The sequence below is a fragment of the Pteronotus mesoamericanus genome, unplaced genomic scaffold (assembly GCF_021234165.1).
Source record: "Pteronotus mesoamericanus isolate MK-2021 breed Mesoamerican mustached bat unplaced genomic scaffold, CSHL_Meso_final contig_347, whole genome shotgun sequence".
Lineage (NCBI taxonomy): Eukaryota > Metazoa > Chordata > Mammalia > Chiroptera > Mormoopidae > Pteronotus > Pteronotus mesoamericanus.
The window spans coordinates 5,825,118-5,848,952 of NW_026555137.1; the positions used below are offsets into that span (position 1 = coordinate 5,825,118).

The following is a 23,835-nucleotide window of genomic DNA, read 5'->3' on the forward strand; positions in this document are numbered from 1 at the left end:
GTCTGTGTTGCAACAGAAGAAATAAAAATCATCATCAGGGACAAAGCTGCTAGTGCCCAGAAGGGAGAGCCACACCAGCCGGGTCCACGGTGCCTCCCCGCCCGCATTACTAATCAAGAGGCTGAAGTTAGAGCGTGGCCTTTTTGTCAACTTATGAGACTACAGTTATGAATTTTTGGTTAAAGGTTTTGGCTGCTGTTAAAATGTTATTTTGAATATATTTTAAATCGTAAGAATAAATGAATTTTTCAGGGTTTTTTTTTTTTTTCATTTAATTGGCATGATTTTCGAGATTTGGAAAGATTTTCAAATTTCTGCAAATAGGGTAATTGTAAATTTAAAGCATTAAGCATGTATTGGTGAAAATGTATATATTCCCATTCCAAGAAATTGAGTGAGTGCAGTTGAAATAAATGATTTAAAGTTTACCATTTTACCAGTGGTTTCACAACCATTCTCTTGTATTTATTGATCAATTAAGTCAAATAAAAATGATTAAGACTGTGTGTTTTCAGTTCCTTTCAGAACAGTTAGCTATCTGTTTAAAGTACACCCACAGGAGCTTCCTTATCTCTTCTCACAACAAAAACAGGGCGGGAGGGGCCATGAACGTGCATGAAAGCTCACTGGCCTGGTCAGTGCGGGGGCGGGAGCGGGAGCAGGCGTTCGGCGTTGCGAAGGGTTGTCATGAGCTGTTGTGTCTTTGTTAAAGTTGGTGGGCAAGTAAGAAAATTAAAGCAAAAATCTGAGCACTTACCTGGCCTTTTCCAAGGGTCCAGGGCCGTTAGGAAGAGACATTTATTTGTAACTTTACATGAAGCTCTGTCAAGAGGTTTGGCGAAGAGCTGCTGTCGGCACCGCACTGAGCATACCCCACTGCCCGGCACACGGCCTCAGCGCGGGGCTCCTCTCGCGGGGACCCCGCCTGGCCTGCGGCCGGGACTGAAGCAGAACCTCACAGGGCCCGGCGGACCTCTGTTCGCGGCGGGTGGGGGGGTCGTGCTCTGACTCGGGGGAACTAGAGCCACTGGCTCCGCTCCCTGGCGCCGACTGGGGCCTGCTGGAGACCACTGCTGCTCACTCGCCTAACCCGCGGCCTTGCTGCTGCGCGGAGCCGGGGGAAAGCGCCATGGTTTTAGCCTCTGCAGGACAAGTGTCCTCACAGGGATGGGACCCTTCATTTCAGACAACCAGAAAAACAACATTCCCTAGACCTCTACTGGGGAGGGACAAGGCCAGCAGCAATTCTCATTTCCTGCTAGGGTTACAGAATGCCGGGCAGCGCCCTCAGCATCCGCAGTGTGTGGGGTCGGCGCGCGGGGGCGGGCGAGAGCCCACTCCCAGCGTCACTCACGTTCTGCAGGTTCCCGTGTGCTACAGCTGGGTGTCGGTGAATGTGGTGTGCTCCTTCGTCACCGAGCTGAAGCCCTTGATGGCGTTCATCAGGTCCTCCTCATCCACGTACTGAAACAACAGGCGGCCCGGTCAGCGCAGCGCCTGCCACCCACTGACGGCTCTACGGTCCCACGGGCCGTGTCCCAGGCTCGGCACTGCGAGGTGTGGCCTGAGACCCTCTGCCTGAAATTCCCCTCAATGGAAGGAGGACTCCGCATGCACCCTGAACTACCGGCTCATCCAGAACGCACGTCGTTTGAGGACCGCATTCTGCCACACCGGCGTCTTTCCGAGCCCCAGCTTTCTGGGTTGCCAAGGGGGAAACAATATACATATTTAAGATTTAGTTCAAAGGGCAAGTGGAAGAACCAGAATGGAAGCTCTGTTGCTCCATTGCTTCCTGCTCTCTTACTGCATTTGTATTTACCGACGAGGTTTAGTAATGCTAAGGAACAGATAATTTGCCAAGTATTGGCAATTCAGAAGCAGACACTGTATCACTTTGCACACTGCCTCTTACTAGTACTGTCGAAAGCAAGCACAAGTGGCATCTAGTGTCACAGTGGAAAATAGGGGCTGTGCAGCCAGACGTTTTTAAGATCCCCTTTCTAAAGAACAATGACCAGCTGTGTCTGTGGGTGAGGACATGCATCTAAGCCTTCTGTGTGTCAGGCTGAACCGGGTGAAACTGCCATTTTGCACGTTCATCCAATATGATCAGTTAACAATTCCATGTTTCAACTCATGTAATTATCCCTGCCATTTAGAAACTAGATCTGGAATGAAATCGTGGAATCCAATAGTCATATTAATATCGAGGAGGCCCGTGACTTAATACTGCATAACGTATCATCCTGAACAAGGCAGGAGGACTGTGTAGTTTATTTCTTCACTGTGATTGGAGCCTGGAAACTACGACTTTACCTCAGTTAAGAAGGGCTTCCTGGCAGCGACTTTTCAGCGAAGGAAAAGTTAGGACTTGGAGACAGAGAGAGTCCAGAAGCAGGACAGTGAAAGAAAAGGGGGTGAAGAATTCTCCCTGAGAGGAGGCTCCCAGCTGGCGCTCTGTTTATTACTTAACTGCCCCAAAGATACGTTTCTCCAGTGGAAGTCTAGGTAGTTGGCACAATGAAGAAGTTTGCGGGGAGGGGAAACTGGAGGAATTTATGCGTTTCAGTCACTAGGGGCTCATAGCACGTAACAGATAAGGAGGTTAACTTTCAGAGTCAGTTATTTGTGCCCACGGGACTGAGTTTGAGAAAGGTGACGTTCATAAATAGGAGCACCCTTATGATTTGAGCTACTAGGAAAGGAACTGTTGAGCCCACTTGGAGGCCCTTTTTCTCGAACCATAAACAGGAAGGAAAAGATGCTTCTGCACTCTTTTTTTCCTGTATAATAAAACATACGCTTGTCCTTCATGCCTTGTTTTAGGCCAGTTATGTTTCCAGTCCCCTCTGCTCAACGATGTCCCTTTATTTACTCATGAATTTATTTTCTGAGCTCTCTTGTGTGCTAAAAAACAAGACAACGTTTCTATCTTCCTCGTCAATCATAGCGACACTAGCAAAATGCTCGGGTAGCTGGTCAGAGGGGCGCACCTGGGCTGTGGGCGGCCTCGGTCGGGCACCCGAGGCGCCACGCCGCCTGCGCGCTCGGCAAAGGCTCAGGGGAAGAGGCGCACTCACCAGTCCGCTGTCGTGGCCCATGATGGTTTCCCACAGCGAGTCGTCGACCAAGACTTTCTTGTCCTGAATGTGCATGAGCTGGCTGACGCTGCTGTGCAGAGAGCTGTGGGAATAGGCGTGGCTGAGATGGCTCTGACTCGGGATTCGAAGGACAGAGATGCTCCGGTTGCTCCTGAGACTCACGCGCGCCCCAGAGTGTGGGATCTTGGTGTCAGCCAACCCCTGCAGAGAAAGTCACTGCTGGTGACAAGGGGCTACAGAAAGGGGATTGGATGCAGGACAGAAGAGCGTGCGTCACACACTGTCAATAAAGGGAACGCTGCCTCCATTGCTTCCTACAGCACTCAACTGCGGCCCAGCGTCTGGGTGGAGACGAGAACGATGAAGTAACAGCTAAGTCGGACGCCCGCCAGGGTTCCCAGCACCTGGAGAGTGCAGGCACTGGTCCTCAGACCTCCCTGTACGCGGGGCTGGCTGCTCCGCAGAGGCGGGCAGACGAAAGACCCCTTCCTGACACAGCTTCTCTCGGGAACACCGCTCGCCCAGAGCAGCCCGTCCACCGGCTTTTCCCCGGGTTCCTACGCAGGGAACACGTCTGTTCTCACACTTACGCTTGGACATTCTCGGATTTGTGCAGGGAAACGGACTGCTCCCTCCCTGTTGTCTTGTTCCACATCTCTCCCCGTGTTATAGGACCCGGCCTCCAAAATAAGTCAGGCCTGATCCTAACAGCAGAAGCACAGAGGCGCTCTGATTAGGACCTAGAGTCCAATTAGGGCCTGGAATGAGGAGTCTAGCTACTCCTAAACCTCAGAGTGCTCTGCCTTAGCTGGTCCAACAGCGAAGCCTCCCTGCTTTACCCTGTACAATCGACACATCATGCAAAAGGCCATGCATTCACGCAGCACACACAGCCACCTCGAAGTGCATGGTGTAGCTTTTCAGGGTGACGTTGCTGGACACGTCAGACACGTCAGCCACAGAGTCAAACTGCGGACAAATAGGGAGACATCGGTCAGTGTTCGGAACATCTCAAAGCTCAGCGTTTCTCCAATGACAGCATCCCGTCCTCGTACTTCCGTGCGGTCCTGAGATGCACAGACACGCACCTGCACGTGGCTGCGTCCTGCACCAACCCCAAACCACGGCCCGCAGGGCGACTGCTGCCCTTGCCTGTCCCCAGCAGGCCTGCTCTTTGGGCGGGACAGCTTTGTCCTGGGCTCACCGACTGCTCATTGCTGTGTCCTGGAAAACGGGCGGGCTCTGGAGGCGGACAAGGCTACTATTCCCTCATTTCCGTTTTTTCAAGTGTTGAAACTTAAGCAGTTTGATGAGACGTCTGTGCTTCACGTTGCTGCGGCTGTGATACAGTGACTTAAATACATTTTGGTCTCTGTCTCCATTTCTGGCACAGAGCTCCTAAACCTTTGGAATTTCCCAAGTGTTGCGAGCGTTTGTTATGCTAATTTGGTGGCTTTTGGGCCTCACCTAAGGAGGGGCTGGTGGCCAGTAAGACCAAACACTTGAGGAGGGAGTTGGAACTTCTAGTCCCATCCCCCGACCTGGCTGCAGGCTGAGTCACTCGCTGTGGCCGCTGATTTAATCGATCGTGCCCAGGTGGTGAAGCCTCCATAAAACCCAGAAGGGCAGGTTTGGCGCGCTGGGCGGGTGAACACCCGAAGGTTCAGGGAGAGCGGCAACCTGGGGAGGGCGTGGGAGCACCGCACCCTGTCCCCAGGCCCCGCCCTGTGCACCTCCTCCACCGGGCTGCTCCCGAGTTACGCCCTGTTACAATCAATCGGCCATCTAGTGTTTCTCTGCGTCCTGTGAGCCGCTCTAGCGTATTAATCGAACCAAGAGCCGCAGGAGGCCTTTGGAACCTCCAGTCTGTGCCTGGGCCTGTGACTGGCATCTGAAGTTGGGTGTAGGGGGCAGTCTTGAGGGGCTGAGCCCAAAACCTGAGGCCCTGACACTGTCTCCAGGCAGACTCGGAATTAAGTTGGATTGCAGAACAGCCAGTCGGAGTCAGGGAATTGCTTGTTCCGAAAAACTGCCCACGTGGGGACTGGGGGTCCGAATTTCAGTCGCCCGGGGCCACAAGCTCACACAGAACCTCGGTGCAGACTGCAGAGCAAGTGGCCCTCGCTCGGGCAGGTGCAGGCCCGCAGAGCAGCCTTGTGCAGCGGGGGCGGGGTTAGCGACGCAGCCTGCCCTCTGCAGGGGGCGCACCCCACACCTGAGTGCACCTCCCGATCCAGTCACCTTTGACCTCCCCGACTGCTCGGCGACGACCCCCCTGCAACGCCATCTGTGAGACCCTCGCCCTCCGACCTTGGCCTGACCACATGTGTTGGGCGCGGGTGCACCAGGGCTACAAGGAGCCGTCCATCCCGGGGACCCTGGGCCAGGGCATGAACAGGCACTGCTAGCAGGTCAGTCCCTCCCTGTCTCGCCCTTTACAACTGATCCCCCAAGTCGCACGGTTGTATAACCTGTGAGTTCCCAGGGGACGTCCCTATACGACTCCTCGCCACTGTCCCCTGCCTCACAACACAGAGTGGAAATAGGCGCGCCGGGCGCACGCCAGAATCACTTTCTGGAGTTAAAAGAGGAGGTGAATCCCCAGGCTCCACCCTGGACCGATGAAATCAGAACTTCTGGGATAAGGCCCAGAAGTTTCCCGTGTGTCTTAGTAACAAAACACCATAGACTGTAGCTTAGGAACCACAGGAATTTACTTCCCAAGTTCTGGAGGTTGGAAACCCAACCTCCAGGTGCTGGCTGCCGAGGGCCCGGTGGGGACCCTCTCCCTGGCTCACGGAAGGGGGACGCTCTTGCTCTGGCCTCTCGTGCAGGAAATCCCGTTCGTGAGGGTGACCCCCATGACCTAATCGCTTCCCGGTGCCCTCACACTGCGGATTAGGGTTTAACATGGGAATTTCGGGGGAGGGGCAGCGTTTAGTCTGTAGCACCAGGTGATTCGAATGTGCAGCCAAAAGTAAGAATGTTCTAGAGTTAGCGTCCCTTGGTCCGCACCTTGGGTCAGACCCAACTACCATCTAGTCCGTTGTTACCACGGCTCCGGAAAGCTCTCCCTCTAAACAAAAGCACATTTTCTAGTCTCACGATAGGAAATGGGGCCCCCTAGACACCTACTACGTGGGTTTCCCGCGGCGGGTAGACACTCAGTGAGGACGTCCTCTTCTGAACAGGTACTAAGGGGGGCCTCTCTCTGATGTAGGGCTCCTTGTGGATTCTTCTTTGCAGGACCAGGGACAGAAAGATGGCCAGCAAGATCAAGCCCAGGACCGCCATGAGCGCGACGAACCACAGCTCGCTGTAGAACTCCACGCCGCCGCTCCCGGCCCCCGGCTCTCCTCCCGGCGTGGTCGGCTCCAGGCCTGCCAAGCCAGGGACACGGGCCGTGTCACTCCTGAGGGCAGGCTTGTGCTCTCTCGCCCTGCTGTTCGGGGCAGGGGGTCTCAGGGAGCCGGTCTGCGCCTGTGCTCGGGCACGGGGAGGCGCAGTCGCTCTGCCTCTCTGGGGCTCTGCTCCCCCCCTCTCCATTGGAGAGCTGGAGGCGAAGCGCTGCCCGAGCCCCAGCAGGTCCCAAGGCCTCGAATCAGGAACCGACGCGTGTGTTGTGGTTAAACCAAAACCACACCTGGGCTGTCCCTTCCAGGAGCTGAGTTCCTGTGTGTGCACACGCGTGCGTGTGTGTTTGCGGTGCAGGGCTGTAACCCCAGAAGCCGATCTGATGGCCCCAGTGGGCCCCTGGCCTAAGTGGACGCCTGGGGACGCCTGGGGACGCCCGCCTGAAGGAAGCCCCGGAAAGGAAGGCGCCCCGGGATCAGCAGGCGGGGACGGAGCCTCACCTGTCGCTCCTGCTTGGAGGCGCCTCCGGGCAGGGAACAGGAACGTGAGGAAAGTAATAGAAAAATTGAAGCTGACTAGGAACACTAGCTGGACACTCCGCCTTAGACTTTTGCATAACTCTGCACAATCCTCAAAGTTTCCTTCTCTCATCAACGGGATTTTTTCTTTTCAAAATCAGTTCAAAGGCCTCCATCCTTGCCATGGCCGGGGAGCTCAGTGGGTTAGAGCATCGCCTCAATACACCAGGGCTGCAAGTTCAACCCTCGGTCAGGGCACATACAAGAGGCAACCAATGAATGCATAAATGAGTGGAACACCACATCGCTGGCTCTCTCTCTCCCTTCCTCTAAAATCAGTAAGTAAAAATAAATAGATAAATAAAAATAGAGGACCCTGCCCATCAGTGGGTTCTGCCGGATGTGGGGCCTTGGTCCCCTGCATGAGGGTCCCTGGGACGGGCTTGTCTAAGGGCAGGCTCCTGGCCCCGGCTGACCCCACATCTGAGCCGGGCCCGGGAAACTCTAACTCAGACGTGCTCTGCTGGATTCCACAGCCGCTACTGAGTGCAGGGAGGTGGGCTCTGTGGGCAGGGCTATGCTCGGTGCTGCAGGGAGCTGTACCTGGCCTCCAGACATGACAAGCCTGGAAAAATACACTAATTTTATTATTGTACATATTGACGTTATCCTTGATGACAATATGTATGTTCACCTGTGTTTCAGAATGTTTGGGCACGTTTATTAAAAAAAAAAAAAAAAAGGGTCCCAACTATGCATACAAATTTGATATAACAGTACTAACCGGAATTTAACACAGGGCATCAGTCCTAACTGTGTTCTCAAAAAAATTTTTTGGTACTTTTCTAACGTACCCTTTGAAATTGTTGTTTTGCAGATATTAGAGTCAAAATCTGTGGGTAGAACTCGATTTAAAAGCTGCTCTGTAAAAATTACTGCTCCATCTCCTCAGCTACCATGCTTGGCATTAATGGTTGATCCTAACCTTTTATAGCCGATACAAGGCAGAAATTCCCCAAACTCCCCATTTTACCCTGGAATATTATCACGATCAACACAGATTGGAATGAGAGTGTTTTCTCTCTTCATCTGATCTCTTCCTTTCGACTTTCCCTAAAAAATAGGGTTTTTTTTTTGAGAAACAAAGCCTTCTGCATAGCTCTTGACGGACAGAACCTGTGCTTAGGAGAGGAGGGTCGAATCTCTCTGCACCTGCAAGTCCATGATTTGGCATTTTCACAGCCTATCCTAACTCCTTGCCTAAGGTCAGTTCCATGAGGACTTTTGAAAATTCTGTACAGCACTGAACACAATGTCTTCCAATAGTCTATGCAAGTCTATTAGCACAAGTATGTACAAACAAACCAGGACACATTTCTTTAGAAAATGAGGTGCCGCACTAGGCACAGCGCGAGGGAAGTGTTTACCCGGCCCAGCAGACGCGCCAAACCGGATCACAGGCGTCCTCACGCTCCCTTCCTCTGTCGTGCACGTGACCTGGAAAGAGAAGGCTGCACAGGGAGTAAGTGGCTCACCATGCGCCACTCCGCACAGTGGGCACACTTTGAGAAGGACAACATGTCATAGCATGAAAAAGCCTGAAAACAGGTTTCCAGGGCAAATGGTGAGATTTTTACCTCATATGCGAACTTATTTCTAATTTTACGATTATCAAGAAAAGTAGCTATAATTAGTATACTAATAACATATATATATATACATATACATATACAAATATATATGTAACAGAAGCAGCTTAGAGCTTATTTAACAAAGTAAAAATTATCAGAGGAGAAAGGATGATACATGGAGTGCATCTTTTTCTGCGTACGGGCTACACCTGTTCCTTTAAAACTTACAGTGACCTTTGTTTCCCGCAGTGACCCCGTTTCTTCCTAAGCAGAAGTGCTCAAAAAGGATCTCGGAAATCAAGCGACCTAAACAGCGCTTTCGGGGCCCAGGGACCAGAGGGAAGGGAGATGGCCAAGGCCTGGCGGGAGCCGAGCCCGAGTCTCCCGGCGTCCAGCCGGCTCCCTGCCGCAGCCTGGGGGGCCGGGAGCTGCGACCGCAAAGAAGTGTAGCTCCACTGCCGTAAAACTTGCACTCATAACTGTTAAATAGCGTCAGGGCAATGCCGGAGCTCACTGTTTATCTGTGCTTGTAGCCAAAATAAGTAGTATTTTCAAGGAAATGAAAAAACAACACACTGATTAGTTCATTGTATGAACCCAGTTCGCTTAAAATGGTCTCACAGCTTGGCCCTGTGTCACACAGATCATTCGAACATACTTAATATCTTGAAAAGCTTTTCTCCATTTCAGTTGAAAAACCAGACAAACCGAGGCGAGACACACAATTCAACAGGGAGAAGGACTTCGGTTTCAGGGGGGAGAAAGGGTGGTTGTCTGTCTAGGGACCAGGCGCCCACCAGGTTTGGGAAGCCCTTCCCCGGGGGTCCTTCGAGCTGGAGGGGCCGCTGTCCCACGGGGCTGCCCTCGGGGCTTCAGACCCGTCGGGAAAACCTGGGGGCCCCCGAAAATGCGCTGTTCCAGGGCTCCCACCGGCTGCCCTGGGAGCACTTTCTCCTGGGACCCCCACCCATCCAGCTCCAGGCTGGTCTCCGCGAGGGGCCGCTGGTGTCACGCGGGGGCAACCCTCCCTGCATCGCAGCATCAGTGCATCAGGCAGCCACGAGCAGGGGACATCGTGGAAACTGCCGCCAGGGGGGGCCGCTTCCCCCGAGACACGTGCGCGGCCAGGCTCCGCGGGCCACCACTTGGGCAACCGCGCGGAGCGACAGGCGTCAGGGACTCACTCTGGCCCGCAGTCGTCGGGAGGCAGAGGGCGGTGTCCGGGCCGCAGTAGAGGCGCTGGCCGCCGTCGGTCAGCACGAAGTCCCGCAGCGGGCCGTTCAGGAGGAAGGTGCCGCCCCACTCGACGCACACCGCGGTCAGGTTGCCGTCCACCGAGGGGGGCGCGCGGTACTGCGGCGCTGCGGGAGGAGGGGGCCGCTGTGAAAAGGCCCGCCTCTGAGGGCGGGGGTGTGCTTTTTTTTTTTTTTTTTTTTTTTTTTAATATGAGCATCAAAAAATATTTTGGCCTGGCTGGAATGGCTCAATGGATTGAGTGCCGGCCTGCAAACCAAAGGGTCCCTGGTTCGATTCCCAGTCAGGGCACAAGCCTGGGTTGTGGTCAGGTCTCCAGTAGGGGGTGTGCATGAGGCAACCACACATGGATGCTTTTCTCCCTCTCTTTCTTCCTCCCTTCTCCTCTCTCTAAAAACACACACGAAACAAAAACTTCAAAAAATGTTTTAAAAAATGTTGGGGGGCCTTGCTAGTATCCTTTGTGTTGTCCTCAGTGTTTTTAAAAACGGGCATTGGAGGAGAAAACACCGGCAGGAACATGCGCGCACGGCTTTTGCAGCAATATTGCACCTGCATGTCCCCCCACACCGATGGAGAGCGGTGTCTTATGAAATAAAACTATTCACATATAATGGTTCTGCTCACAACATAGCCCTGTAGCTCATATTTTGTTGCTTTTTCCCCCTTTTAGCAGGTGGAGTATCCTCAACACTATTAACTACAGTAGACAGCTACTTTTCATATCAAATCGATATTTATTGCTACAAAGCCCCAAGGACTCGATGAAGTTAATATATTTTTTCCCCTCCAAAGCCAACTGCTTAGAGGGTGAATTATGGGCGTTTGTCATCTGTTTGTTTTTAAAGCTTTTTCTTGAGCCGTTAGTTTGTTTTCTGAGATAGTTACAAAGCCTTGCCAATAGCATCCCGGGTGTAATAATCCATTGCCCTGGCTAACCGATCAGTAGCACAGCACCTTAGTGCACACTCGAGCTCAGGCCTCCTAAGTGTTGTATCAGGTATAGGGCGATGCTGTGCGTGTTTTACAGGCCTGCTCTCCTTTTACATTGCAGCTCCTTTACTAGAACAAAGGAAAAAAGAATCCTTAACTGAGGCTCATCTTTTAAGTGAATAATTTTCGTAGAAAGAAATGAAGCAATCCCGTATCATTGTATCAAGTCAGAAGAAACTGACTTCATGAGATCTCCTTTTCTGCAAGGTAACCAATACATTTGTAACAGTGTTAAGATCCGTCTATATACTAAATTGGCTTTTAAGAAAAAAAACAATTGAGTCGTGGAAATAAATTTGGTATCCTTTTTCTTTAAAAATTAACCTATCTGTTGCTCATGTCAGTCACTTTAACAAAAGAAGGAATAATTACACTTTTGTGATCATCAGATTCAACCATGAAGACAAATGTAAGTCTTATCTTTAAAAATGAGACATTTTCATAAAGCCATAATTATTTTTTTTCGGCAAATACAAAAGCAAGAGATATCAAGCCCTACTTAAATATCTGGTTTGCCAACACGAATTTTGCCCACTATCGCAGGGGGCATTTGTCTGTGGCTTTCCTCTGTCACTTAGTTCAAGGGATTGCCACTTCTCTCTACATCAGAACAGAGGAAATAAAGGCAAGGCTTGTAAGTCGTATAAAACTAGAGGGGAGCTTTATTTGCCTTTCAGGATTTGGAGATCTTCCCGAGGAAATGAGTACCCAAACAATCAAAACACTCAGAAATCGCGGGTTTGGAGGCAGCTCCTGTGCCCTCCTCACTTGCAGCATCTGGTCTCATTCAATCGCGGCCACAACCTCTGCCGCGTGTTTCCGTGGTCAGTTTGCGCCTGCTCCTGCTAGGGACCATGCCGAGTACAGGAGATGCGGTCAGGACCCGAGAGAGTGTTTTTGGAAAGCAGATTCGCAATAGGCCCCCAAAGACTCCAAGTGTTATAGTGCTCAATGCAGTCAATTCCATACGTTACAATTGAATTTAAGAGGGAAATCAGATGTTCAAACCAAGAACTGTTCACAGAGAAATTCCTCACATTTCTAAAGGAAAAGATTAGAGACAACTGAAATGCCCAACCAATTCAGAGGCTGGAATTATTACACAGCCGTTACACTTAGTGGCTAAAGATTTTTTTTTAATGCCATGGGAAATGCAAATAAAATAATGTCCCATATAAAAAACAGACTATAAAATTTTAATTCTAAGGTGGTCTCCACTGTGTAATAAAAACTTACAGGAAAGGTATTAAAGAACAGAGTATGCCAAATATTAACAGAGGTTGCTTCCGGGTGGTGGGGTTATAAGCAGGACCAGCTTCACAGGTGAGCTACCTGTGCAGCTGAGCACGTAACAGGTGTGTTGCCCGTGCCGAGTCCTGGACTGAGGCTGATGCCCGGCTCAGTGTTGGGATTCCTTATGACTTCTGAACGAGGGGAATTCATGTTTTCCTTTTCCAGTGGGCCCACCAATTACGTAGCGGAATCTAAGTACTTGATTCTTAATGTTTTGTGTTTGCCTTTTCTACAGAGACAAATGTACCATATAAAATCTAATGAGCAGGTATTTTATAGAAATGTACACAGGCCTCGATTAATTAGTTACTTGTCCTTTTCCGGACTCAGGTGGCCTCTGCTTTCCCTCACGGCGCCATGTGCCAGTGCTGTGTGGAAATGCTGGACATGATGCCATATAATTTGGAAAAAAAAAAAGGGAGCGACAAACTTAAAAAAAAAAAAAAAGTCACCTCAACTGTCTGTCCTTCCCATTCATCAGCTTCTTCTAAATTGGGTTGTACTCCATCGCAACATGAAAACGCTCACTAAACTCGCCCCGGATCTCCAGGTAATTAAACGCAAGAGGCGTTTTTTCCTAATAGCCGTCTTCACTGACGTCTCAGTGGTAGGCAGTGCAATTCAACCTTCACTCCTGCCCTCTTATAACACTGGTTTCCTCCGCTTTTCATGACCAGCCTTAGCTGGGCTGCCACCGCACCCTCCCTGGCTGGGGGCGGGGGCGGGGGGCAGCCCCTTCTACTCACGTTCCTCCTGGGTGGTGAAGCTGACCCACTCGGAGGCCGCGCTGCCCGCCTCGTTGTGGGCCACGACCCGCAGCCCGTAGGTGGTGTACGGCCGCAGGCCCCCCAGGCTGGCGGCCCGCCCGGGCCCCCGGTGCTTCGTCTGGGGCGGGCTGGCGGCGCAGGGAGCGTCTGCGTCAGGAGGGCAGGCCCCGCGGAGCTGGAGCTCATAGCTAGAAAAAGGATGGGCCCTGGAATTAGTTTGGCTCGCTTGAGAAAAGGGTTGTAATTTCTAAGAAGATGCTTTGATTTCACTGAAGTACAAGTTCTTTACAACGTCCACGTGCATGCACGCTGCTGTCAGCCCAGCGACCGGTCCTCCTCATTGGAAGGGAGAAAATATTTCTCTCTGTTTAGAGGAGGCTGATAAAATCGTTCTCCCGAAGAAAATCTTTTTCTTCTCTGATTATTTTGAGTGAAATAACTTCTCTGCTCTTTCAAGCAGTGGTTCATGTCAACATTTTAAATCAGATCAAGGAAATTCTGACAACCACAGAACGTTCCGCCCCAGCTGAGGCCACAGAATGGATCATTCGAGAACCAAGGGGAGAAGGAAATTCCTTCAGTGAATGCAAACACATGGCACTGTCCTTCTTAGCAGAAGACAGCTTTGTGGTTCTCCTTTCTATCCGTCGCTGATGCTACAGTTTAAAACACTTTGCGAGGAACATTACCCCTGAAGTCACGCCCTTGTCTAATGAGTGACAGGTATCTGCTCACTAAGCAGCTCTTTGCGGGGGGGGGGGGGTTGTGAGGGGGGAGCCGGGTATGTCCCTAGGCATGGCTTCCTTTGCGACATTCACTCCTCTGGCCGGTCAGTTACCTTAGGACGGCACCATTAGGGAAGAGTGGGGGAGCCCACTGGCAGGAGGCTGTCCTCGGGGCCAGCGTCTGGACTTGGGGCGAGGACAGGCCCGAGGGCGGAGCCGGGCGCGTCCTCAGCTCTGCGGTGGGCCCTTTGCTGCAGCAGTTGGAGCAAGTGCAGGCCTCCACGCCGACGGAGTAGGTGGTGAAGGGCCGCAGGCCGTGCAGGGTCTGCTGCGCGGCCAGGCCTTCCGACAGCTGCGGGGCGGAGGAGACTCCGTGAGGCCGCGGCCGGACCTGAGGCCAGCGATCCGCGTGCATCGGGGCCCCACCTCCCGGGGCCAGAGCGCCGCGCCGGGCAGTCAGGGAGATGCACCGCGGATGCAGCCAGCATTCACCCCCAAGGAATAACCAACCCCCGGGAGAGGCGTGACTGAGACGTGCAGAACTGTAATGATTCAGCATCATTACATTTACATTTACATTTACATTAGTCAGGTAGGAGTCTGAGGTCGTAACAGCATAGAAATCACAAGGAATGCAGTATTTATTACCATAAAAAGATATTAGAAAATGGCACAAAATGCACAACATTTTGATAAAATACTATGACCCTCAGAATGATGTCTTTAAAAAGAAATCTGTATTTGAATTATATTCCTACTCAACATCCACTAAAGTTCATATGCTGCCATTGTGATTTGCATGTAACTTTGGGGTTGAAAATCTCCTCAGATCCAGGTTAGAGCTGGGTATGCAAGAGCTTAGAATATTTATTTGATATATCTGTATATGTTTATATTGTGTATTTTATATATTTTATATATATTTAAGAGTTTGATAATCTTTTTTTCTCTGAGGGTGCTGCTTGTATGAAGTATCACAGTCATTTTCTCAATTATCCTTTCTACATTATAAACTTTTTGGTTTATTTGGAGCAAATTATTATTATTATTATTATTTTTTACCTCACTGTGGTTCTATTAAGAACGCTTTGGAAAAGAAGTCTTCAGAAACTGATAACTAATTTTCACATTGGCATAAACAACATATAATTAAGAAGAGCTATCCATATTGGAAAAAATTGTATACCATGCACTCCAAATATAAATTATTTTAGTTTATTAGGATTATCATTTTATGAGCATGGATAATCAAGGGCTGATTGTATTTACATCATCTATAGTTACTGAACACGAAGCCCTGCAGGAAGTATGCTAATTCTCCTTGAACATGTGGTGGGAGGTCTCCTTGGATCTGGGAGCTGCCTTGCACACTTGTGTTTCAGTCCCCAGCTCTGGCCTCTGCACACGTGCCTGAACTGTCCCCCAAGCCAGCTTAAATAAGTTATAGTGTCACCCTGGGGTCTGCGCAATTTCTCTATGAGGTTTACGTGAACGAAGTATTGCAGTCTATGCTTGCTCACGAGGAATGGAAGACGGACAAGAAAAGAGACTTCCACGCACAGGCTTTCACACTCTTCATTTCAATAACGCAGGGGCTGGTCTCGTCGATTATTAGTGACCCTTCCGCCATCGGCTGGTATGAAAGGCGGTGTCGCTGAACAGCCACCTTGTCTCCCCAATGGCCCTGAGCAGGGTAACGCACCAACCTTGGCTGTACACCTTTGCTGACTTAGCTGTTTTGCAGTCTCTTCCAAGACGCTAGAACTTTCTCAAAGCCACTAAAAGAAAGACTGCGTTTCCAGGATGTGCCAGAAGTTTTCAAATGCTGACATGAGGATGCCAACGGTACTCTCTGCTCTAATTTTTTTCTTTTTCAGAGTGGCACGTACATCGCCAACCTGGCCACCTCGCTGCCCCTCACTCCAGGCCACCTGCTAGAACATTAAGGTCCGAGGTGCATTTTCTACCTAAATTAGCTTGATTTTATTCTCTCTCAAGTCATGGGTTTCTTACTCTCGCGGAGTCTTTGATACCGCCGTTCGCGGTCCTCTGCCTGAGCCCTGACGTTTTTTCTGTGTGCGTCTTGTTCCTTCTTAGGGGGATCTTTGTGCCCCTAAGTTCACTGCAGGGCCACTGAAAACACTCGGATGAGACAGAAGGACCAAGGAGAAGAAAAAGCAAGGGCATGGCGGTTTATGTAAAATAAACAAACAAACCAGTCCTGGAGTTTGAGTCCAAGGGCCACTCACCACTGTGTCGGCCGCACCAGGGCTGCTGGAGAACAGCCGGTAGAGACTGATGACCCCGTTGGGCTGCGCGGGGGCACTGATGTTGACCACTGCCTGCGTGGGGGACACCGCGTGGAACCTGGGGGCCCTGAGGCCTGCCGGGGGGGCGGGTCCGGTCCTGCACCGCATCCAGCTGCTGGGCGCTCTCCCTGCTGAATTCACAGCCCAGACCTTCCAAGAGAAAGCAGTGAGACCGGTCAGAAGCAGGGTAACCTCAGGCGGAAACAGAACGTGGGCAACCCAAACAACTGGACACAACGACAGAACGAGACCCTTTGATCTTGCAACTCTGATCGTGGAGGAGTGTGAGCCCTTCCTCGTTTTTCGCCGCTGCCCCTGTGAACACAGCGGGCCGCCCAGGAGCCCTGCTTCCCGAGCACAGCGGCTGGTTCAACCCGAGGAAAAGCCACCGGCCTCCGTGCAGAGGTGGCGTGATTTCTGTCAGCTTCTGCGAACTGGGTGGCTCTGCAGACTACGTAAAACTCAGCAATTCTTAAACACTGGCCCCACCAAATCTGCATGAAAATTAGATTTTCCTTTCATCAAGGAGGAAATAAACATATGGGAGGATGTATAATCTCATTTATCAAGAACTATTTGTATAATTAAACACGAATATCCTAAAAGGTTGCCTTAGGTCATCATTTGCATGAGTAAGTAATTTGTAGAATGTCAGGTACAATAGACAGAGTAGATGGATGTGTGAGTGTATAGGGTTAAATTAGGCCCAATAACAGCCAACTACACAGTGATCAATCAGAATGATAGATCTAAATGGCAATACAAGAAGACTGTCTCCGTGTTTAGGAGTCCCAGTATTCCTTAGTAAGCTTTCATCTTGTGCAGTCTAACTTCAGGAATTTTTTTTTCCTCATTTGGTGTCTTCCTTCTTTCTTTCTCTCTTTCTCTTTCTTTCTATATATCTTTCTATCTACCTACCCACCCACCCACCCATCCATCCAACCACCTACCCACTCACCCAATCACCCACCCACCCACCACCCATCCACCCACACTTGCCCTGAGCTTTTAAAGACACCCCTGGAAAACGTGTTTGCCTCTACAATCCACACTTCCTAGGTGTGTGTGGTCTTAAAGATGCATGAAGAACTTTCAAAATCTCAGACATTTAGAAAATAACTGTAGGAGAACACTTTACAGTGAGAGTTTAGTTTCATTTTTGTTTGTTTTGCTTGGGCATCAATAACACCTTCAAGAGAATAAACATTAGAGAGCTTTTTAGCAGCTAGGCCAACTCCTGTGAGTGTTCCATACATTAATTTTTTGGAGGGTGGATTCCTCTGTAAAAGGGGAACTTCTGCTGTTGAATTGCTCCTGGATTGCTCTTAAGTGCACATCTCCAGCCCCTTGCTGACAGGCCCGCCAGAAGCCCCATCTTTAAAAGAGATGACTAACCTTCTTCCACAGCAGACCTTGCTCTTTCTAAAGTTCTAATCTAGTCTCTCATCATTTGCATAATAATCACTCACGTGTAAAAACTCTACACTTTACAGAGCACTTCACCAGACGTTAGCGAGCTTCGCCCTCACCGCAGAGCCCTGTAGGGTGGCTGGAGAATGCGTTATTAGCGCGCTTTGGCAGGTGAGGAGGTTAAGACTCCAAAAATGTCACTCTTGTTCGAAGTGACAGAAATTTCGAGAGCTGAACCTAGAACTCTGCTGATAAACACTTTTACTGCTCTTTCCAATAAACTGTGTGTTCCATTGTGTAGGCCGTCCACAAACACAAAGGAGTTGCTGAGAATCTGGAAAGTTAAGTAACGGGCCCACAGACAAATGCCTGCAATTCTGGGTTAAAATCGCTCAACGTGCAGGGATGGCAGACGCGCCCAGGTCGTATCAGGTGACGGAGGTTGATCCTGAAAGGCAGAGGGAAGAAAAGAGAAGGAGACACAGCGACGGGAGAGCCAGGCTTCTTGGAGGCCAGAGGCCCGTCAAAGTGCCTCTGTAGCTGCTTTATGTTCCCGGTTCCCTCCGGAAGGGCCAAGGTCAGTGTCAGAGGGCACGATACAGAGAGGTCAGATTTCAGGACTGAGAAGAGCGAGCCCCTACCTTTGCAAGGGGAGGGGGGCATTTTTAATTACGCAATGCGTGAGAAGGCTTACAAAGAGTATATTCTTGGGAAAAGTAGGCAAAATAAGGGGCCCTAATTCTTTGCTAAGAGTTGGGCTTTGGTTGGTGATTTAAGGACACAGACACAGTGGATGGGGAAAACACAAAGAAAAGGAAACGAGGGGTAATACAATAAAAAGTCAACAAACCGTCAGTTAATCACGGAGCACTTACAAGAGGAAGCAAAAGTGCAGGCGGGACTTGACCTCAGGGTGGGTCATAGAAGGTGCTTAGCCCAGTTCCAGCCCAGGAGTGTGGCTGTTACCTTTGCTCTCCTTTTTGATGCAGATATAGAGCCATAAAAACTAGTGAGGCGTTTTAATGCTCAGGTAGGCAGATAGGACAAAGTCTCACACCTCCCTGAACTTCTACTGTGTGAAGTCCTATTTCCAAATGTGATTCAATCTGTGGTATTTTTAAGATACTTTGAATCTCTGTATTACAACATTCTGCTGTATTTCTTTAGAAATACTCTCTTCTAGAAAGTAGACAGTAGGAAATGCCCCACCCCTCACTGGGAAGGCAGGGCGGATCTAGTGTCTCTGTCTTTGACAGGAAACCATCATCTAGAGCTCTTTTTTCTAGTCTTTCTTTTCAGCAGTCCATCAGTATGAGATCAAAACCAGATTCCTATACATCACCATGCGCAGGCAAGGCTGGATCGGCCTATTTGCATGAGCCTCTCTGGCAACGAAGGCCGACAGAGAATAAACATTATGGAGTTCACAAAACTTGGACCACGAGGCCCTGCTTCTGAAGCCAAACCACCCCAAGAAAAGTAAAGAAGAACCTCTCAGTGATATTTTATCTGTCTCCCTCTGTTGAGGGGGAAGTCCTTAACCCCAAAGATGCTGTGGATTTTTTGCCTCCGCCCAGCTAAACAAGAGATTAAGGAACTAAAGGGTAGTTGAGGTTCAGAGTGAAAATGTGAACAGGTTATGCTGATGGTTTCTACTGAGCAATAGCGGCCTCAAGATTTGGGCCCATCTTTATAGGGACACAGGAAGCAGCAGCAGAGATCCTTCAGGGGAAGTGTCGAGTAACATGCCCCCGATATTTCAATTTTAATGAACTGATCCAAAAAATCAAGAAACAAAATACTTTATGAACAGACATAAAATGCCCACTTTATCTAGCTTTTGTCCATTTATTCTATTCATTACCTATCTGTCTGCCTGCCTGCCTGTCTACCTTCTACCTACTTGACAGGCCAGTCCCGTGGTTAGTATCCCAAGATCCCTTCACATGATCACTGGGAATATAAACTGAGTGTGTGTGGATAAAGTCTGAGGCATTATGATGCTTCATGATAAAGTATGATTCCTTATCTACGTCTGGAGAAAGATGAGGACACCCGCTTAGGGATGCTTTCGATACTGCAAGGATCCAGCTGGAGTCTCTTTGGTATCCTATTTGCTATCGTTTTCCATAGAAAAAAAGTGGAAGGCAGGAATAATCAGTGAGCTTTCACCAAAAAACCAAAAACCAGAAAACCTCTTCTCACCTGTCTACTCCTAATGTAAGTGGCAGCGGCTGTCTTTGCCCTTGGAGCAATTTGAGATTTTGCACTCTCCCCACGCTGCTTATTATAAGTTGAATTACAAGAGTGACTCTCAGAGGATTATGCTATGGAGAAGTTTTTAAGATCTTTGCAACTTCTGGGGTATTCTGTAACGTGCTTCCTTGTGGAATATGATGATTACTAATACGATAAAAAGCATTTAGCCATACTGAGGACATAGTCATGCCAAGCAGCTGTAGGAGGTAACATCGTTGTTTATAAAAATCAGAGTACGTGAATATATTTTCCTGACAATTCACACCCAAAATAAATAAAAATCCAACATGAACAGCCTTGCCCATAATTAATAACGAGAGTAAATAGGTTGCATGGTGACAGGCAAACAATTAAATTATTTGTTTCCTGGGGGCATGTAATGAGATTGTTATCACATTCCCAGGAGGGAGACAAATAGATATTAAAAAGGTCTTTCCAATACCTGTATCGGCTGAGGCCAACAGCTAATTCAATAGATTCGATCAAAATTTCCGTTTCTTTCGCGGCTCCTGATCTATGACCTTGGCTGTAGGTAGTCATCGCTCACTGCAGTTTGCTCTCCAACGCTCATACATTACGCCTCACAAAATGAAAAGATACAATCAACGAGAGCATATCAATTCAGCCGCAACCTCGGAGCACCTTCTCCCAGGGCGCTCACGCCACAGCCTTTCAGAGGGCAGCCTGTCTCGGCTTCTGAGTGGGTCTGAAGAGCCACGCGCCGAAGGGGGCTTCGCCAGAGCTGCGGTGACAGAGACGCGAGGCGAGGGGCGGCGAGAGGCAGGGCGTCGGAGGGGACTTGATTGCGGGGCTGGGCATTTCCTGAGCGACCCCGCGGCTGCGGCCACGAGGCGATGACTTGCTGAAAAGCCACGTGGAGCTACCTGTCCGAGGGGCTACCTGACTGATTTTCTTTCAACGTCAAGTGGGCCTTTTCAGCATCTCTGTTCGCTTGGTGCTTCGCTGGATACATTTCAGTTGCACTTGCCCAGATACTGTCCCTGGTTCCTTTCATCTCAAACCCTTTCAATCAGGCAAGAAGGGTCGTGATGTTCATGGAATTCTGGGACCCAGGGGCCAGAGGACATTGTCTGACTTTCTACTGGCACGACTGAAGTTCAGAGAGGCCAAGCTGCCGAAGAGGTTTCAGAACACTTCCCTTGGAGAAGTGGCTGTCTTCAGTCGCTGCTGCCAAAAAGCACGCCGCCTTGCTCTTCGGAGTCATTCGATAACGATGACCTGGTTCTCGTCTAATGTATGCGGGAGGAGAAACTGGTTTCCGTATTAGTGGGAAATACCGAAATTAGCCTCGACTGGATTTTAGCAACGATTATGAAAATTTGGAACTGATCACATGCTACTTTTCATCACTGATCTCAGTTCTCCGTGCGCAAAGCCAGGAATCCAGCCCCGCCCTGCTCCTGCGGAGGACACACAGCCACAGCTTCTGAGTTTGCTGACCCCGTGCGCTCTGTAAGTGTGTGGTCTGTGTTAACGTATTTCACTCTCCCAGTCATCCTGAGACCGGTGTTCCTAGTGCCATCGGTTTGCACACGAGGAATCAGGGGCACAGAACACTTTGTGTCACTTGGCAAGTGGCAGGCCCTTCCCTTCCAACACAGGCGTGTGGCCTAAAAGCCCCAAACTCTTCACCTTCTTCTGCCCCTGAAGGAAACTCCAGACACGTCTCCCAGGTGTCTGAGGTCCTGCCTGGGCCTGTCGCAGAGTGTGCAAGGACCAGCAGTTCCCACAGAAACAGCCTCAAAGTGGGGTGGTAGGAACTGCCACCAGCGTCCCCAAGCCCGCTCCTGCCTTGAATGCGCTGCTCGTGACGCAGAGGCCAACAGTGCTCAGGGGCTTTCCGCGCTGCGGCGACACACCAGAATTTTACTATGTGCCCTAAGCAGAGAGCTCTACCTGAACTGATACGACCCTCTCTCCACGGGGAGCTGCCGGAGCAAGCTAAGGACACGCACACCCTCCATGATCAACATCTCCAGGGACGACCGGATGCTTAACTAGGTAAGGTTGTTTACCACCCCTCAAGTCAGCAGATACTGACTGGGCCATTTCTATGAGCCAGGCACTGTTCCGTGGGCGGGAATACAACGGTGAACGCGGTTGGAGCTGACATCCTGGTGGGGACCAACAGTCGATAAACAAAATGAACAGGTACTGACACGTGCTAGGAAGGGAGAAGCTTACGGGGCATAAACCATACGGGAGGTAGGGACAGGCTAGAGAATGGCTGAGCTGTGCGAGCAATGCTCTCAGGACGTGGTAATCAAGCTGGGATGCTAATGGCGAGGAGGAAGCCGCCGCAGAAGATCTCAGGGAGGGCGTTCTGGGCAGAGCAAGAGCACGTGCAAAGGCCCTGGGGCTGATTCTCAAGAAGGCCGGCACAGCTGGGCTGAGAGGGCAAGGGCCAGAGACGGAGGCAGAGGCAGACACAAGTCGGACCACGAGACACCCTCGCTGAGCAGAGAGGGGTTCGCACTTTACAGGCGGCCGACGGAGGGGGCCCGGGAGGGGCGCCTTCATCTGACTTAAAATTGACGGACAAAAACGGGTGTTAGATCAGTTTACCTCTGCAGGGTCAGGAGTTCCTGCGCCTGGTGGGGCGACTCAAGGAAGCCACGGCTCAGCAGGATGATTGCTGGGCTGGGACCAAGAGCCTAAGCCCAAGTTCTGACCCCGCCATTTCACTGGCGGGGTAACTTTCTAAATCGTCCAGGTCCCCGATTCCACAGAAGGAACCGCACTGCCCGCTGCCCAGGGCTACTCTGAGGTTTACAAGTAATACATTTTCCATAGATGTAAGGAGAACTGGGTAGGAATTAAGTACCTTTATGAATATTCTATTAAGATTTTTGAAAGTCCCAGAGCTGTATGCAAATGCAATTTGGAGCAACCATGGAGTGATGCAAGAAAATAGTCTTTGGAGCCTGAATCTCAAGTTTCAAATTTGAGTTCATCTACTCATCAACCGTCTCTTTGGCATGTTAACCACCCTCTCAATGCTTCTTATTTCCAAGGATTCTCACTGGAAATAACCTTAATCTCAAATGGCTGTTATGAGTTCATGCATGTAAAACTCTAACACAGTTCTTAGCACCAAATAAGTAAAAATAGTTATTATATATTATTTCTATAAAAAGTCGAGAGAGTTTTGGAAGAGAAAGTGGGACTAAACAGCAATTCTGTCACTCACTGCTGCTGTGGATCAACAACAGAAAACCCTTCTCAGAACTCTGAGTTTAGCCTGTTTCTCTCTGCGTTCCACAACTTTGAGAGTTAGAAAAAATGGAAGCCTGGCTTTGCAGAAATGTCACTTCTACATCAAAATTTGCAGATAAGCTGGCATTCTCTCCTTTGCCTTATTAGTTTAAATTTTTCAAAAGCATCCCAAAGTATAAGCAAAGCAAACATTGGGACAATTCCATGGATTCTTCAAAGAAAAACATTTATTTCCAGTTTCCATTACCAATATCAAGGCATCAAGAAGAGAACTGCAGTTTCCTAGATACGTATAGGCACCTTAGTAATGATCAGATCCATCGACACATAGAGAAGTCAATGTACAAGAAAGCCTCAGTCATTTCCTTAAAGATTGCAATCGAAGGCCCTGGATTTACTCAAATATGGTAACATTTTTTGTTTCCTCCTGTAGATAAGATTGCTTCATCTAGACCAAGATACGTATTTTGAATTTAATGGAAATATACCCTTAGTCCAAGTATTTAAGTGCAACCCTCTATCAAGCCTTCGTATTTACTTAGTGTTTCAGCAAATTGCTGATCCTCTAGTCTCGCTCAGAAGAGACTCTAGTGGGGAAGGCACTGCCACCAACTGGGTGACAACACTGAGAAGCAGGGCCAGTCTGAAGTATGGAGGAGTTCAGGGTAAGCTGCTCGCCCGCAGTCCGACCTCTGCCCTGCTCTGGGTCCCGTGAGGCCGAGCCTGCCGTCTGCCTCGCAACGCGACGGCAGAGCCCAGTTTTCTGATTTCTCCTGCACCCCGTCTTTGGCACCCCGGTTTGGCGAGGCTGCATTCCCCCTCTCTATGGCTGCAGCGCTTGGCGGGGTCCAGAACCGCTCCTCCCCTTAGTCCCTTTAGATGTAGAAGGTAGCAGCTCTGGCTATTGTTAGTCCCCGTTGACTCCCAATCCTGCCCTCATCTCCATAAATAGTCCTTACATGCAACTGCCTTCAAATGCCC

General features: G+C 49.9%; 1 protein-coding gene across 1 annotated transcript in view; it reads right to left on the reverse strand.

The window, feature by feature from the left end:
• Positions 1-1,374: 1,374 nt before the first annotated feature.
• The window catches only part of USH2A (usherin), a 474,416-nt gene continuing 451,955 nt past the window's right edge, over positions 1,375-23,835 (reverse strand). The window contains 8 exon segments of the mRNA XM_054576584.1: positions 1,375-1,464; positions 3,084-3,305; positions 6,240-6,484; positions 8,404-8,487; positions 9,792-9,968; positions 12,894-13,102; positions 13,753-13,991; positions 15,889-16,098. Of these exon segments, the coding sequence (XP_054432559.1) occupies positions 1,375-1,464; positions 3,084-3,305; positions 6,240-6,484; positions 8,404-8,487; positions 9,792-9,968; positions 12,894-13,102; positions 13,753-13,991; positions 15,889-16,098 (1,476 nt within the window).